The sequence below is a fragment of the Nerophis ophidion genome, linkage group LG01, assembly GCF_033978795.1.
Source record: "Nerophis ophidion isolate RoL-2023_Sa linkage group LG01, RoL_Noph_v1.0, whole genome shotgun sequence".
NCBI lineage: Eukaryota > Metazoa > Chordata > Actinopteri > Syngnathiformes > Syngnathidae > Nerophis > Nerophis ophidion.
The window spans coordinates 66,891,770-66,904,129 of record NC_084611.1 but is presented as its reverse complement, the minus strand read 5'-3'; the positions used below and the strand labels follow the sequence as shown (position 1 = coordinate 66,904,129).

Below are 12,360 nucleotides of genomic sequence, written 5' to 3'. Positions count from 1 at the left end.
TGAAAATGATTTGCAAATCATTGTATTCCGTTTATATTTACATCCATCCATTCATCCATCCCTTTTCTACCACTTATTCCCTTTTGGGGTCGCAGGGGGCGCTGGTGCCTATTTTAGCTACAAGTGGGCGGAAGGCGGTGTACACCCTGGACAAGTCGCGGTTTATATTTACATCTAACACAATTCCCCAAGTCATATGGAAACGGGGTTTGTACATTATTGGGTAGCAAGTTATATCTTTGTACATAATTTTAGCTGTTTGCAATTTTACCAAATCGTTTAATTTCAATATTTTTGATTCAAGAAATGTGTTTGGATATTCTCTATATCCAACATTATGTATCAGTCAAACTGATCTTTTTCGTAACACGGTTAGTGAATGAAGTGCACATTTGTAGTTATCTCCCCAAATTTCTGCACAATAACTCAGATATGGTAACACTAGCGAGCAGTAGAAAATACGGAGTAATTTTTGGTCCAAAACAAGTTTTGCTTTATTCATTATTGAAATATGTCTTGCCACTTTATGTTGCCTATTTTTTAATGAGATTTCCAGTTCATTTGATCATTCATTATCACTCCCAAAAATCTACGTTCTGATACCCTTTCCATGTTTAATCCGTCTATTTGTATTTGTGTATTTTCCTCTTTTCATGTGCGTAAATGGAAGACAATACAATGCGTCAGGTTGGATGCAACATGGAGTTATGCTGAAAAAATTTGTGGCGGTAATTTTACTGTTGGCCTTGGCTTGCCATCAAAATAGGCATAGGCCATATATAATATATTATATACTATTATACATAATATATTTGGATGGTGGTTCGTGTGTCAATCTGTCCCGACTCCCGATTAAAATATTGCTGCGTACCTTTACAAATACATTTGGCTAATCGACATTAGTCAAATGTGGCATAATTACTTAGTAAACCATCTTGCAAGAAGTAAAAACAAGAGAAACCTACAGCGTGTAAATCGTCGATTACCATTTGAAGTTCCCTGGAGTAGGATTCGGATTCGGATGCGAGAGCGGGAGAGGAGTACAGAATTTTGGCCGTGATCGCAGTACCATTTCTGGCCACATTACTACATATGGCACCTAGCCCTCAAGAGATCTAATTTTCCAAAAACCAAAAAATCAGATTGAGGTGTTTCCTGCTTATCTTGAGCTGCATTATTTGAGAAATGAATACTTATCTAGTGCATAAAAACATAGTAATTGTCATTTTTGAAAATGTGATGTATGTAACTAATGTGTTGCTGTAGCTTGTTTAATTCAGATGCAGTCAGTCATCATTTGTTTGTAGTGGTGTTCCTCAAGGTTCCAAATTAGGTCCTCTCTTTTTTATCATTTGGGGCTATTCAACTGGTGGCTCACGGATTCAGTTAAAAAACTTCTCAGAGATTCACATTTTTGCAGCAGATTCTTAAAAAGTGCGGTCCTAGAGGTTATCTTTGACTAGCTTTTGGCAGAATGTCCTTCAAAACAGTAGAGCGCTCCGGTAACGCTCACAAAATCAAATGACCTATACCTGATTTACTGTAGAGGACGCAGGTTCTCAGGAATATACAAATTAGGACTAATTTTGAAGTCTGTTTCCCTGGTGCTTAGTTTTATGGAAAAGGGACCCACAAAACAAATTAGGGGGAGTGCTCTTCAGGTAGACTATAAGGAGACTCAACACTTAAAACTTTTGAAGTGAAGAAACCTTCAGGGGTGAATGAAAGGTAAAATGTCTTCAACAAGTTTCCTTTGTTCAACCTTTGCAGGCAGCCATAAAATGCTTCACGGCAATTTTCCCCTCCAATTTTTCATGTGTGAGCAAACGCCAAAACTCCTCGAGCATTCAGTAGCGCACATCTGAGCGACGGCAGACGTGCACACTGTTATGCGCTTATCTTTTTATTCGATTTTGTGCGCGGCCTAGATTTGCCGTGCGCAGAGGACGCGTGAGCAGTGTGCAATTGCACAGGCGTGTACATGAGAGGTCTCTTAAAGGGGTCAAAAATGTATTTTTTACATTTAAAACTCTTCCTTGTGGTCTACGTAACATGTAATGGTGGTTCTTTGGTCAAAGTATTGCTTAGATTATGTTTTACCAACATTTTGGGGCGGCATAGCTCGGTTGGTAGAGTGGCCGTGCTAGCAACTTGAGGGTTGCAGGTTTGATTCCAACTTCTGCCATCCTAGTCACTGCCGTTGTGTCCTTGGGCAAGGCGCTTTAGCCACCTGCTCCCAGTGCCACCCACACTGGTTTAAATGTAACTTAGATATTGGGTTTCACTATGTAAAGCACTTTGAGTCACAAGAGAAAAGCGCTATATAAATATAATTCACTTCACTTCACATTTTCAAGCTTCTTTCTGATTGTCTCTGCAATCCATATTGTACTATTTTGCGCATTCTTATTGAGTCTACTGACAGATATAAGTGAGAACTATGAGATCATTTATATTAGAAATGGCAGCAGCAAAGTTTGCATTGGCATTTACGAGCCGGTCTGCCTCACACCAGAGGATAGACGAAAAAGAAGGACCGTATTGACAACAGCGTCCAATTACAATGGCGGACTGCAGCAAAGCACTCTGGGTAGATTTATACCATGTACGGATAATCCGCAGATGTCACCAATTGGAAAACGTCACTAATGGTGAAAATTCTTAACTCATTGTTTAGTGCAGTAGGTTCTCAAATGGGGGTATGCGTACCCCTGGGGGTACTTGAAGGTATGCCAAGGGGTACGAGAGATTTAAAAAAAAAAATTCTAAAAATAGCAACAATTCAAAAACCATTTATAAATATATTTATGGAATAATACTTCAACAAAACATGGATGTACGTTCATAAACTGTGAAAAGAAACGCAACAATGCAATATTCAGTGTTGACAGCTTGATTTTTTTGTGGACATGTTCCATAAATATTGATGTTAAAGATTTCTTTTTTTTGCAAAGAAATGTTTAGAATTAAGTTCATGAATCCAGATGGATCTCTTATACAATCCCCAAAGAGGGCACTTTAAGTTGATGATTACTTCTATGTGTAGAAATCTTTATTTATAATTGAATTACCTGTTTCTTTTTCAACAAGTCCTTAGTTATTTTTATATCTTTTTTTCCCAAACAGTTCAAGAAAGACCACTACAAATGAGCAATATTTTGCGCTGTTATACAATTTAATAAATCAGAAACTGATGACATAGTGCTGTATTTTACTTATTTATCTCTTTTTTTCAACCAACAATGCTTTGCTCTGATTAGGGGGTTGTCACGCCAAATTTCTTCCCCCTTACAAAAACCTTCCCCCCCATTTACTTCCGGGGTCATGATTAATACAGACGTTTTGTTAACGCTATATTATAAAAATATTACGCTATATTATAAAAATACATACGTTTTGTTAACGCTATATTATAAAAAAAAAATATTTTTTTTTTACCAACACAAGCTATGGGATGACACATTTACTTCCGGGGTCACGTTTCCTCTTATGTCATCCTATAGCTGGTGTTTGTAAATTGTTTTTTTATTTTTTTATAATATAGCGTTAACAAAACGTATGTATTTGTATAATATAGCGTTATATTTTTATAATATAGCGTTAACAAAACGTCTGACCCCGGGAGTAAATGGGGAGGGATTATAGGGGGGAAGAAATTTGGCGTGACAGGGTACTTGAATTAAAAAAATGTTCACAGGAAGTACATCACTGAAAAAAGGTTGAGAACCACTGGTTTAGTGGAAGTATGAAGGAAGGCAAGATTGTTTTATAAATATTTCTGCAATGCCTCCACGGCTTGATAAAAATGTCTGGAACTTAATCAAAGCTCCGTATGGTGAGATGATAATACTGAACCATGAGCTCGTTCTGGTAGTACTTCTGGAGATGGTCAAGCTGCAGAGCTGCTGTCTGCCACAACCCCATGGCCTGTATCCGTTCCTGTTCCAAAACACAGAATACACTCATGGGCATTCAAAAACATTCCTAATAGTTCAAGCAAGGAGTTTAAAGAAAAGAGGGGCTGTAAAAGGAATGGGTGCGTGTGTGTTAATTGTGTCGCATCGACATTGTCAAGTTTGCATGGCTGTGACACATGTACAAGCAGTGGTTAGAAATCACGAAAAACTAAACAATATGTTTGGAACTACTATATAACTTTCTTCCGTTGCCGCTCTGTTGTTTTTTTACAGTAATGTCACAAACAAAACTCAATAGAATATATCTTTATTGTCATTGCGCTTAAAAAGTACATTTGTTTTCTGTACAACCGGTCCAAGAACAGCAAACTATGAGTGATTTTAGACAGGGAAGGGCCCCGCAGTAGCACTTGCTAATTATCAAAAAAAGTTGTCATAGTCACCAGGAGATTTTCACTAGATTTGTCGTTGGTAATTTGTTTTGCGGTGTACTGAAAACTTGCCAAATACGGACACAAATTCACAACGTTTGCTCCGTATTTGGCAGACCAGGTGAGTTGTAATACATTACAAATAATGTGTTAATGAACAGGACCAAACAATTATCGTCACATTTATTTGTGGTGACCGGTCCATTTAAGTTCACTGTCCTAAGTTACGCCAATGTACAGTCTTCAATATGATTCGGCGTCACAGCGTAGCAACGCCTGTGCATCACTAGATTATTCAAAACCCTGCGGAAACCATACGTTGCACATTAGTGCACATTGAACCTACAGGCTGTGCTCTCTTCGCACCAGGAGTCGTTTACATTTGAACCAATACTAGTACCAAAACGGTACTTTAGAAATTGTGCCGGTGCTTAAACCGTGCCTGAACCGGTACTTAAAAATGGAAAACATGCACAATGCCTTTTAATTTGTACGGAATTTTGTAGAACATTCTAGTAATTGTCTACTTCAATGATATAAATTGAATGATGACTAAATAATACATTCAAAACTAAAAACTAATATCCACATCAAATTGTCACAATTTTTGCAGCAATTCAGTTAATAGTGAACAACATGCAAAACATTGCTTGTTTGGGTTGAAAGTTTGATGCTCATAATTTCGTATGTTTGTGAATGCAAACTCACTTCTCCCGTCCAAAGGCAAAACCTAGTAACTCACGTCTAGCTGATTTTGAGAAAACAAAGGAAAACCAATCTATCTTGATGCTGTCTTACAAAGATCTACAAAGTCATCAAACGTATAGATGTTTTCTTGAGCTTTCATTTTCTTGCCGATTGAGCCATGGATTGAATCTGCTCTCATGAACGTGTGCCCTTTCTCCAGATATTTTATCACAATCTCGGGTGGGCCCCATTCTGCGTTTGCACATTGAGCAAGAGCCGTGTACAGCGTCCAGTTTTTATTTTGACCTCCACAGTTATCCGCCCAAAAGAGTATGCAAGGGGAAGAATCAAGAACAATACATTTAATGAAGGTGCTTGCAACGTCCTGGGCCAATCTTCCAAATATCCCCTTGTGCCATAATATCACATAATCAGGTAGACCGTCGGCCCCCATTCGTGCAAATGTCTCATTAAAGACAATAAGGCGACTGACAAAGAAGCTTCGATTGGTCCCTTGAGATACTAGGTTTTTCTCTTGTATTTACGCGGTTATGTGGTAGTTGCTAGGTCCTGCCATGCGCGTAACAGCTTACTTACGGAACAAATTACAATATCGCATACACTAATGTAAAGCATATCACCTAGGAACTCCATGATTATTATCAGCTCAGTTTTGACCAAAAATGAGTTACTGGGTTTTGCCTTTGGACAGGAGACTTGTGGTATGCATTTCTGGTCTTGTCACCTTCTCCCGGGCAAAAGGCCGACACGGCAGTGCGACTGGATCAACAGAGACGTCAGAGACGCTTTGCTGAAGAAAAAGTTGTTTTATTACAAGCGAGCGTCATTATACAGGACTGCAGTACCTGGAGGAAGTCAAGTCAAAAAATGAGGCACTCCTAACTTGGAGGAGCCGAACCACAGTCTTATATTCCTTCTTTATCTGTGTGTTAATTCAGGAGAGTACATGTTCGTGTGTAAGTGACTGGGAAGACAAAAGTTGTCTACCATAACTTGTAGGTTGATGTTTAAAATAAACATGGAGTCGCTCCTCCAGGATAGAGCTATCACTTTTGCATTCCGACGTCTGAATTTACTGCCTCTTCTTGTAAGAGAGTTAACCAGTCCACATACAAATGTCCAACTAAGGCTCCTTAATTCATTATGGGTTCAACCATTATTTACTTAAACCTGGTGGTTTGCTTTCTCCAAGATGAATATAAACATTCACCATATGGACAACATAATATGAGTTAATTAATTCACTTCTCTTGCACTAAACATCACTGGTGCATAATGGGGAAATGCTGTGTTGTTATTCGCCTAACGCTGCTAGCTAACAGTATATCTCAGGGCTGCTGTTGGTGTGTTTCATGTTTTACAAAAACTTTTTTTAATTCTGTCACAACTACTACATGAATTACAGTAATTTACTGTTTACAATATCACTTCTACATTACTTACAATAAATTACTTATGAGGTTGTACGGTGGACCAGTACTAATAGAGTACCGCATTGTGAATTGATTGAAATCGGTACGATACTGCTTTTGAAAAGTACGGGTACTGTTCTTTCATCTGAATGCCGCTGTGACCACAGATCCGAAGCACATGATGTTGCGTGTGTCAAAATGCACACACAAAGGGCATGCAAGCAATGACATCCTGGAGACGAAGAATGGCAAAAAAACGACAATTTTACTGGTATTAAAAAGCACAGTATGGAGGTATTTGGGTTTCTAGACCAACGATAAAGGTGACGCTTTAAAAAAGGAAGCGTTGTCCTTCAATTGTTGCTTTAAAACATGCCTCACCAAATGTGGCGATTGGTATTACTACCTTTGCTTCAAATGTCGGAGAACGTCTAAATGATAAGCATTCAGACCAGGAGTAAGGAAGAATGACAGGTGAAAATGTAGTTGTTTCACCTGTCCTGCTGTTCGGTTAGTCAAGGAGCACAGGCCAGATGTTCCATCGAGGGCGATGTTTTCGTCGGGGGTAACACACTTCACTTTAACTGGCAATGGGTCTGCTAAACTAGACTGACCGTACGTCCTCTTTTCCCCGGACATGTCCTCTTTTGCGGGACTGTACGGGGTGTCCGGGTGGGGTTTCTAAAATGCCTCAAATGTCCGGCGTTTTGTGTCAAGGTTGCGTGTATTTCTAATGTACGTACGTACAGGGTTAAGATGGGTTAAAAACAAAACAAATTGTTAAGGTGTACGCATTAAGCAACAGTTGCGAGGGTGGGGCAGAGACAGAGAGAGCAGGTAGTGTGTTGATTGACAATCAAGGCATACTTGGTCAACAGCCATACAGGTCACACTGAGGGTGGCCGTATAAACAAATTTAACGCTGTTACAAATATGCGCCACACTGTGAACCCACACCAAACAAGAATAACAAACACATTTCGGCAGACCATCTGCATCATAACACAACAGAACAAATACCCAGAAACCCTTGCAACACTGACTCTTCCGGGATAGTTTAGGGCGGAAAACAAACAAACATAAACACAACATGAAAAAACTAAAACATTTTGAAATTAGTAATAGATCTGAAGTTGATGTAGACTTCAGAGATTTAAGCATTAAATACAAAATGTATGTATGCCCTGGCACACCATTATCATCATTTCATGACCAAAGTAAAACACTTTTTACACTTTTATACTGAAATAAATACACATACAACTAATTAAATAAAAATATAAAAAAATTACCCCCAGCGGTAAACTTCAGATCCATGAAGGAAAGCAGAAAGTGAATGAATGTTTATAACGGAATACATTTACTTAAAAATAGATCTTCTTTTTATATTATTTATTTTAATGAATTAAGTAACGTTTATGACAACCTTTTTCCAAAACACAGTATATATTGTGAGATATAACAGAACAATGCATACGTTTATCATTTGTTTTCAAAACGCTTTCAAAAAAGTGGGACCCGAAAAATTTACCGTGGGACCCCATTTTTATGACTTCATGGGGTCTGCCCTAAATGCTTTATTTAAATAAATATATTATTTATAAAGAAAATTCAAGTATCATTGGCAAATTTTCACCTCGTCCCGACTTTGGCGTGCTGCCCACCTTGGCACGCATACTAAATGTGTGTTCTTTTTGGGATTTCACAATATGGTCAGCCTAGCTAAACTCAGCTTTCTGGTCAAAGTTTGAGGCCGCCAATTTGTGACAATTTGGTTGCTTTATTATTAGTTTTTCAGGACACAACCGGACCCGTTCATCACTCGACTGCGAGGTGGAAGCGCTTCCGCTCTCTCTTTGCTCGCCCACACCGACGTAATTTAGCCAACATGTTGACATTCTCAAAAACACACATACGCTACTCTCATAAGTTAACCAGCTCCTCTATTTTGCACATGTAGATCCATAACATATAGATACATAACATGTAGATACTTAACACATATATACATAACATGTAGATACCTAACATGTAGATACACAATATGTAGATATTTAACATGTAAATACTTAACATTTACATACATAACATGTAGAAACATAACATTTAGATAGATAACATGTAGATACTTAACATGTAGATACATAACATGTCAATACTAACATGTAAATACTTAACATTTAGATACATAACATTTAGATACATAACATGTAGATGCTTAACATGTAAATACTTAACATTTAGATACATAACATGTAGATACATAACATGTAGATACTTAACATGTAAATACTTAACATGTAGATACATAACATGTAGATACATAACATGTAGATACATAACATGTAGATACTTAACATGTAGATACATAACATGTAGATACTTAACATGTAAATACTTAACATTTAGATACATACCATGTAGATACATAACATGACTTAACATAAGTCATGTTATGACTTATGTCGATACTTAACATGTAAATACTTAACATTTAGATACATACCATGTAGATACATAACATGTAGATACATAACATGTAGATACTTAACATGTAGATACTTAACATGTAAATACATAGACACGCACACAGCTGCTTGGCTTGATGACAAATATTAGCAGAGTTAGGACCGCCCATCTAATGTCAACTAGAGCTAGTAAAAGGACTACATTTGGTAACAAATTGCTACAATTTGTGTTTTAGCTTTAATATATGTAGTATATACCTGCTACATGGCTTATCTGTGGACATTTATCCATAGTTTTGTTTTTACTACTTACTAATAATTGTATTTTTCTTAAAGCACAGACCAGGATTGGCAACCATAAACATCCATCCATCCATCCATTTCCATCCATTTTCTACCGCTTATTCCCTTTCGGGGTCGCGGGGGGCGCTGACGCCTATCTCAGCTACAATCGGGCGGAAGGCAGGGTACACCCTGGACAAGTCGCCACCTCATCGCAGGGCCAACACAGATAGACAGACAACATTCACACTCACATTCACACACTAGGGCCAATTTAGTGTTGCCAATCAACCTATCCCCAGGTGCATGTCTTTGGAAGTGGGAGGAAGCCGGAGTACCCGGAGGGAACCCACGCATTCACGGGGAGAACATGCAAACTCCACACAGAAAGATCCCGAGCCTGGATTTGAACCCAGGACTGCAGGAACTTCGTATTGTGAGGCAGACGCACTAACCCCTCTGCCACCGTGAAGCCCCCATAAAAACCATAAACAATTTAATCTAATGTCAATAAAGCTGTGTATTATATTATAATCTAATCCTTGATTATGGCAGACTATATGTAAAAGGAGAAATTTAAACACAATGTGTATAATGCTTTTCAATTTATATTTTAATCATATATAATTGTTCTTTGAATGCAATAGAAAACATATGTTTATTGTTTTCAAAAAAATTATGTTAAAATAAAGCCAAAATTGACACATTTTCCTTGTTCCCTTGATTTGGAAAAGTAACAAAATATCGATATACATTTTGGTACCGGGACTGGTACCAAATTATTGGTATCAGGACAACACTAATTACTATTTACAACTTGTACATTATCACTATTGCTACTTTACTTACACTGTGTTACTTGTACGATATCAGTACTACTATATTACTTACAATTCACTAAATAAATTAAACTTTGCTAAAAGAGTTCATGACGTATGTAAAGTACTTTTTGAGCACATTCAAGAATACCAGGATAATAATGATAACAGTGATTTTAAATATGAATTTTTCATAATGTTATATCCCTAGAAAATTGTGGTCGCCCACAAGCAACTGTGCAAGAGAAACATCTTGGTTTTCCCGATACCAATATGGCTGTGCATACTGCTTTGTGATGTCACGCCATGAATTACTGTAAATAATTGAATATTATATACAGTACAATGCAGCAGTTATTTACAGAAAGGAAATCCCATATTAAGATGTGCAGACCTGTTTAAGCAGCTGAGCTTGCGTCTCGTATTTGATGATGACTTCTTCCTCTACGAGGCTGCACTCTTCTCCCGAAAACAGAGGTGGCAACTGAAGCTGACTGAGTGATACTTCGTCATGCAGCCTGCAAACACAATGTGTACACTACTACTAAAATTGTCACTATTCCAAATGACTTATTTACGCAATACAAATGAGGAGGGTTAATCATATTTACTGAAAATGTCATGTAGTGCTGTGTGATATTACAATAAAGTGGGGCAAAAAAGTCAGCCACCGTTTGTGCAAGTTCTCCCACTTAAAATGATGACAGAGGTCTGTAATTTTCATCATAGGTACACTTCAACTGTGAGAGACTGAATGTAAAAAAAAATCTAGGAATTCACATTGTAGGAATTTTAAATAATTTATTTGTAAATTATGGTGGAAAATAAGTATTTGGTCAACCTTCAAAGCTCTCACTGATGGAAGGAGGTTTGGGCTCAAAATCTCACGATACAGGGCCCCATTCATTTTTTCCTTAACACGGATCAATCGTCCTGTCCCCTTAGCAGAAAAACAGCCCCAAAGCATGATGTTTCCACCCCCATGCTTCACAGTAGGTGTGGTGTTCTTGGGATGCAACTCAGTATTCTTCTTTCTCCACACACGACGAGTTGAGTTTATACCAAAAAGTTCTATTTTGGTTTCATCTGACCACATGACATTCTCCCAAACCTCTGCTGTATCATCCATGTATCCATTTTGGTATAAACTCAACTCGTCGTTTTTGGAGGAAGAAGAATTCAACCCCACATATGAGGTCCTCTCCAAGGTTCTCATAGTCATCATTGTCACTGGCGTCCCACTGGGTGTGAGTTTTCCTTGCCCTTATGTGGGTTCTTCCGAGGATGTCGTAGTCGTAGTGGTTTGTACAGTCCTTTGAGACATTTGTGATTCAGGGCTATATAAATAAACATTGATTGATCGATTGAGTTGCATCCCAAGAACACCAGACCTACTGTGAAGTATGGAGGTGGAACATCATGCTTTGGGGCTGTTTTTTTGCGAAGGGGACAGGACGATTGATCCGTGTTAAGGAAAGAATGATGGGCCATGTATCGTAAGTTTTTGAGCCAAAACCTCCTTCCATCAGTGAGAGCTTTGAATGGTTGACCAAATACTTATTTTCCACCATAATTTAGAAATAAATTCTTTAAAATTCCTGCAATGTGAGTTCCTGGATTATTTTTTCACATTATTTCTCTCACAGTTGAAGTGTACCTATGTTGAAAAATTACAGACCTCTATAATCATTTTAAGTGGGAGAACTTGCACAATCGGTGGCTGACTAAATACTTTTTTGCCCCACTGTATATGCGACATAAAAATGTCTGTCATACGATACGATTCTCCTTTGTTTATATTTTTACTTAAACATCTGGGCTGCGGATAAGAAAACCACTGCAACACTTCAGCTCTACGTCACCTGAAACAATACAGCCATGTGTGTGAGAGCTGGCCGAAGCACGTATGTCAACTGAGCAGAAACAGAGACCACAATGGAAGTTCAACCAACTAAACCCATTAAGTAATTTGTGCCAAAATGAGGAATGAGAAACTCCTTTGTTTGGATTAAAGAAGTCAGACACAGACCGAACGACCATAACCTAAAAACATGTCATCAATGAGTCGTCGTTAGCGACTTAAAGGTATATTCTTTTCTATCACTTGAAGACATGAAGTACAGTACGGAGACAGCTAGTGTTAAAATGTACCAAATACTAACGTTACCTTAAAATCACCAAGTAATGAACAACGTGCATAACAGAGTTGTTGTCCAAAGAAACAGTCCATGACAAGCAGTCCCACAAATATTGTGAAATTGCAAATTCCAGTATCTAAATACCATCCATCCATCCATTTTCTACCCCTTGTCCCTTTCGGGGTT

At 38.0% G+C, this 12,360-nt stretch overlaps 1 protein-coding gene across 1 annotated transcript in view; it reads right to left on the bottom strand.

The window, feature by feature from the left end:
* Nucleotides 1-12,360, bottom strand: part of LOC133560383 (sodium channel and clathrin linker 1-like) — a 50,218-nt gene that overhangs the window by 36,015 nt on the left and 1,843 nt on the right. Inside the window, exons 2-3 of the mRNA XM_061912884.1 lie at nt 10,431-10,554; nt 3,856-3,939 (exon numbers count right to left, since the gene is read on the bottom strand). Coding sequence (XP_061768868.1) covers nt 3,856-3,939; nt 10,431-10,554 — 208 coding nt within the window. The remainder of the gene's footprint in view (nt 1-3,855; nt 3,940-10,430; nt 10,555-12,360) is intronic.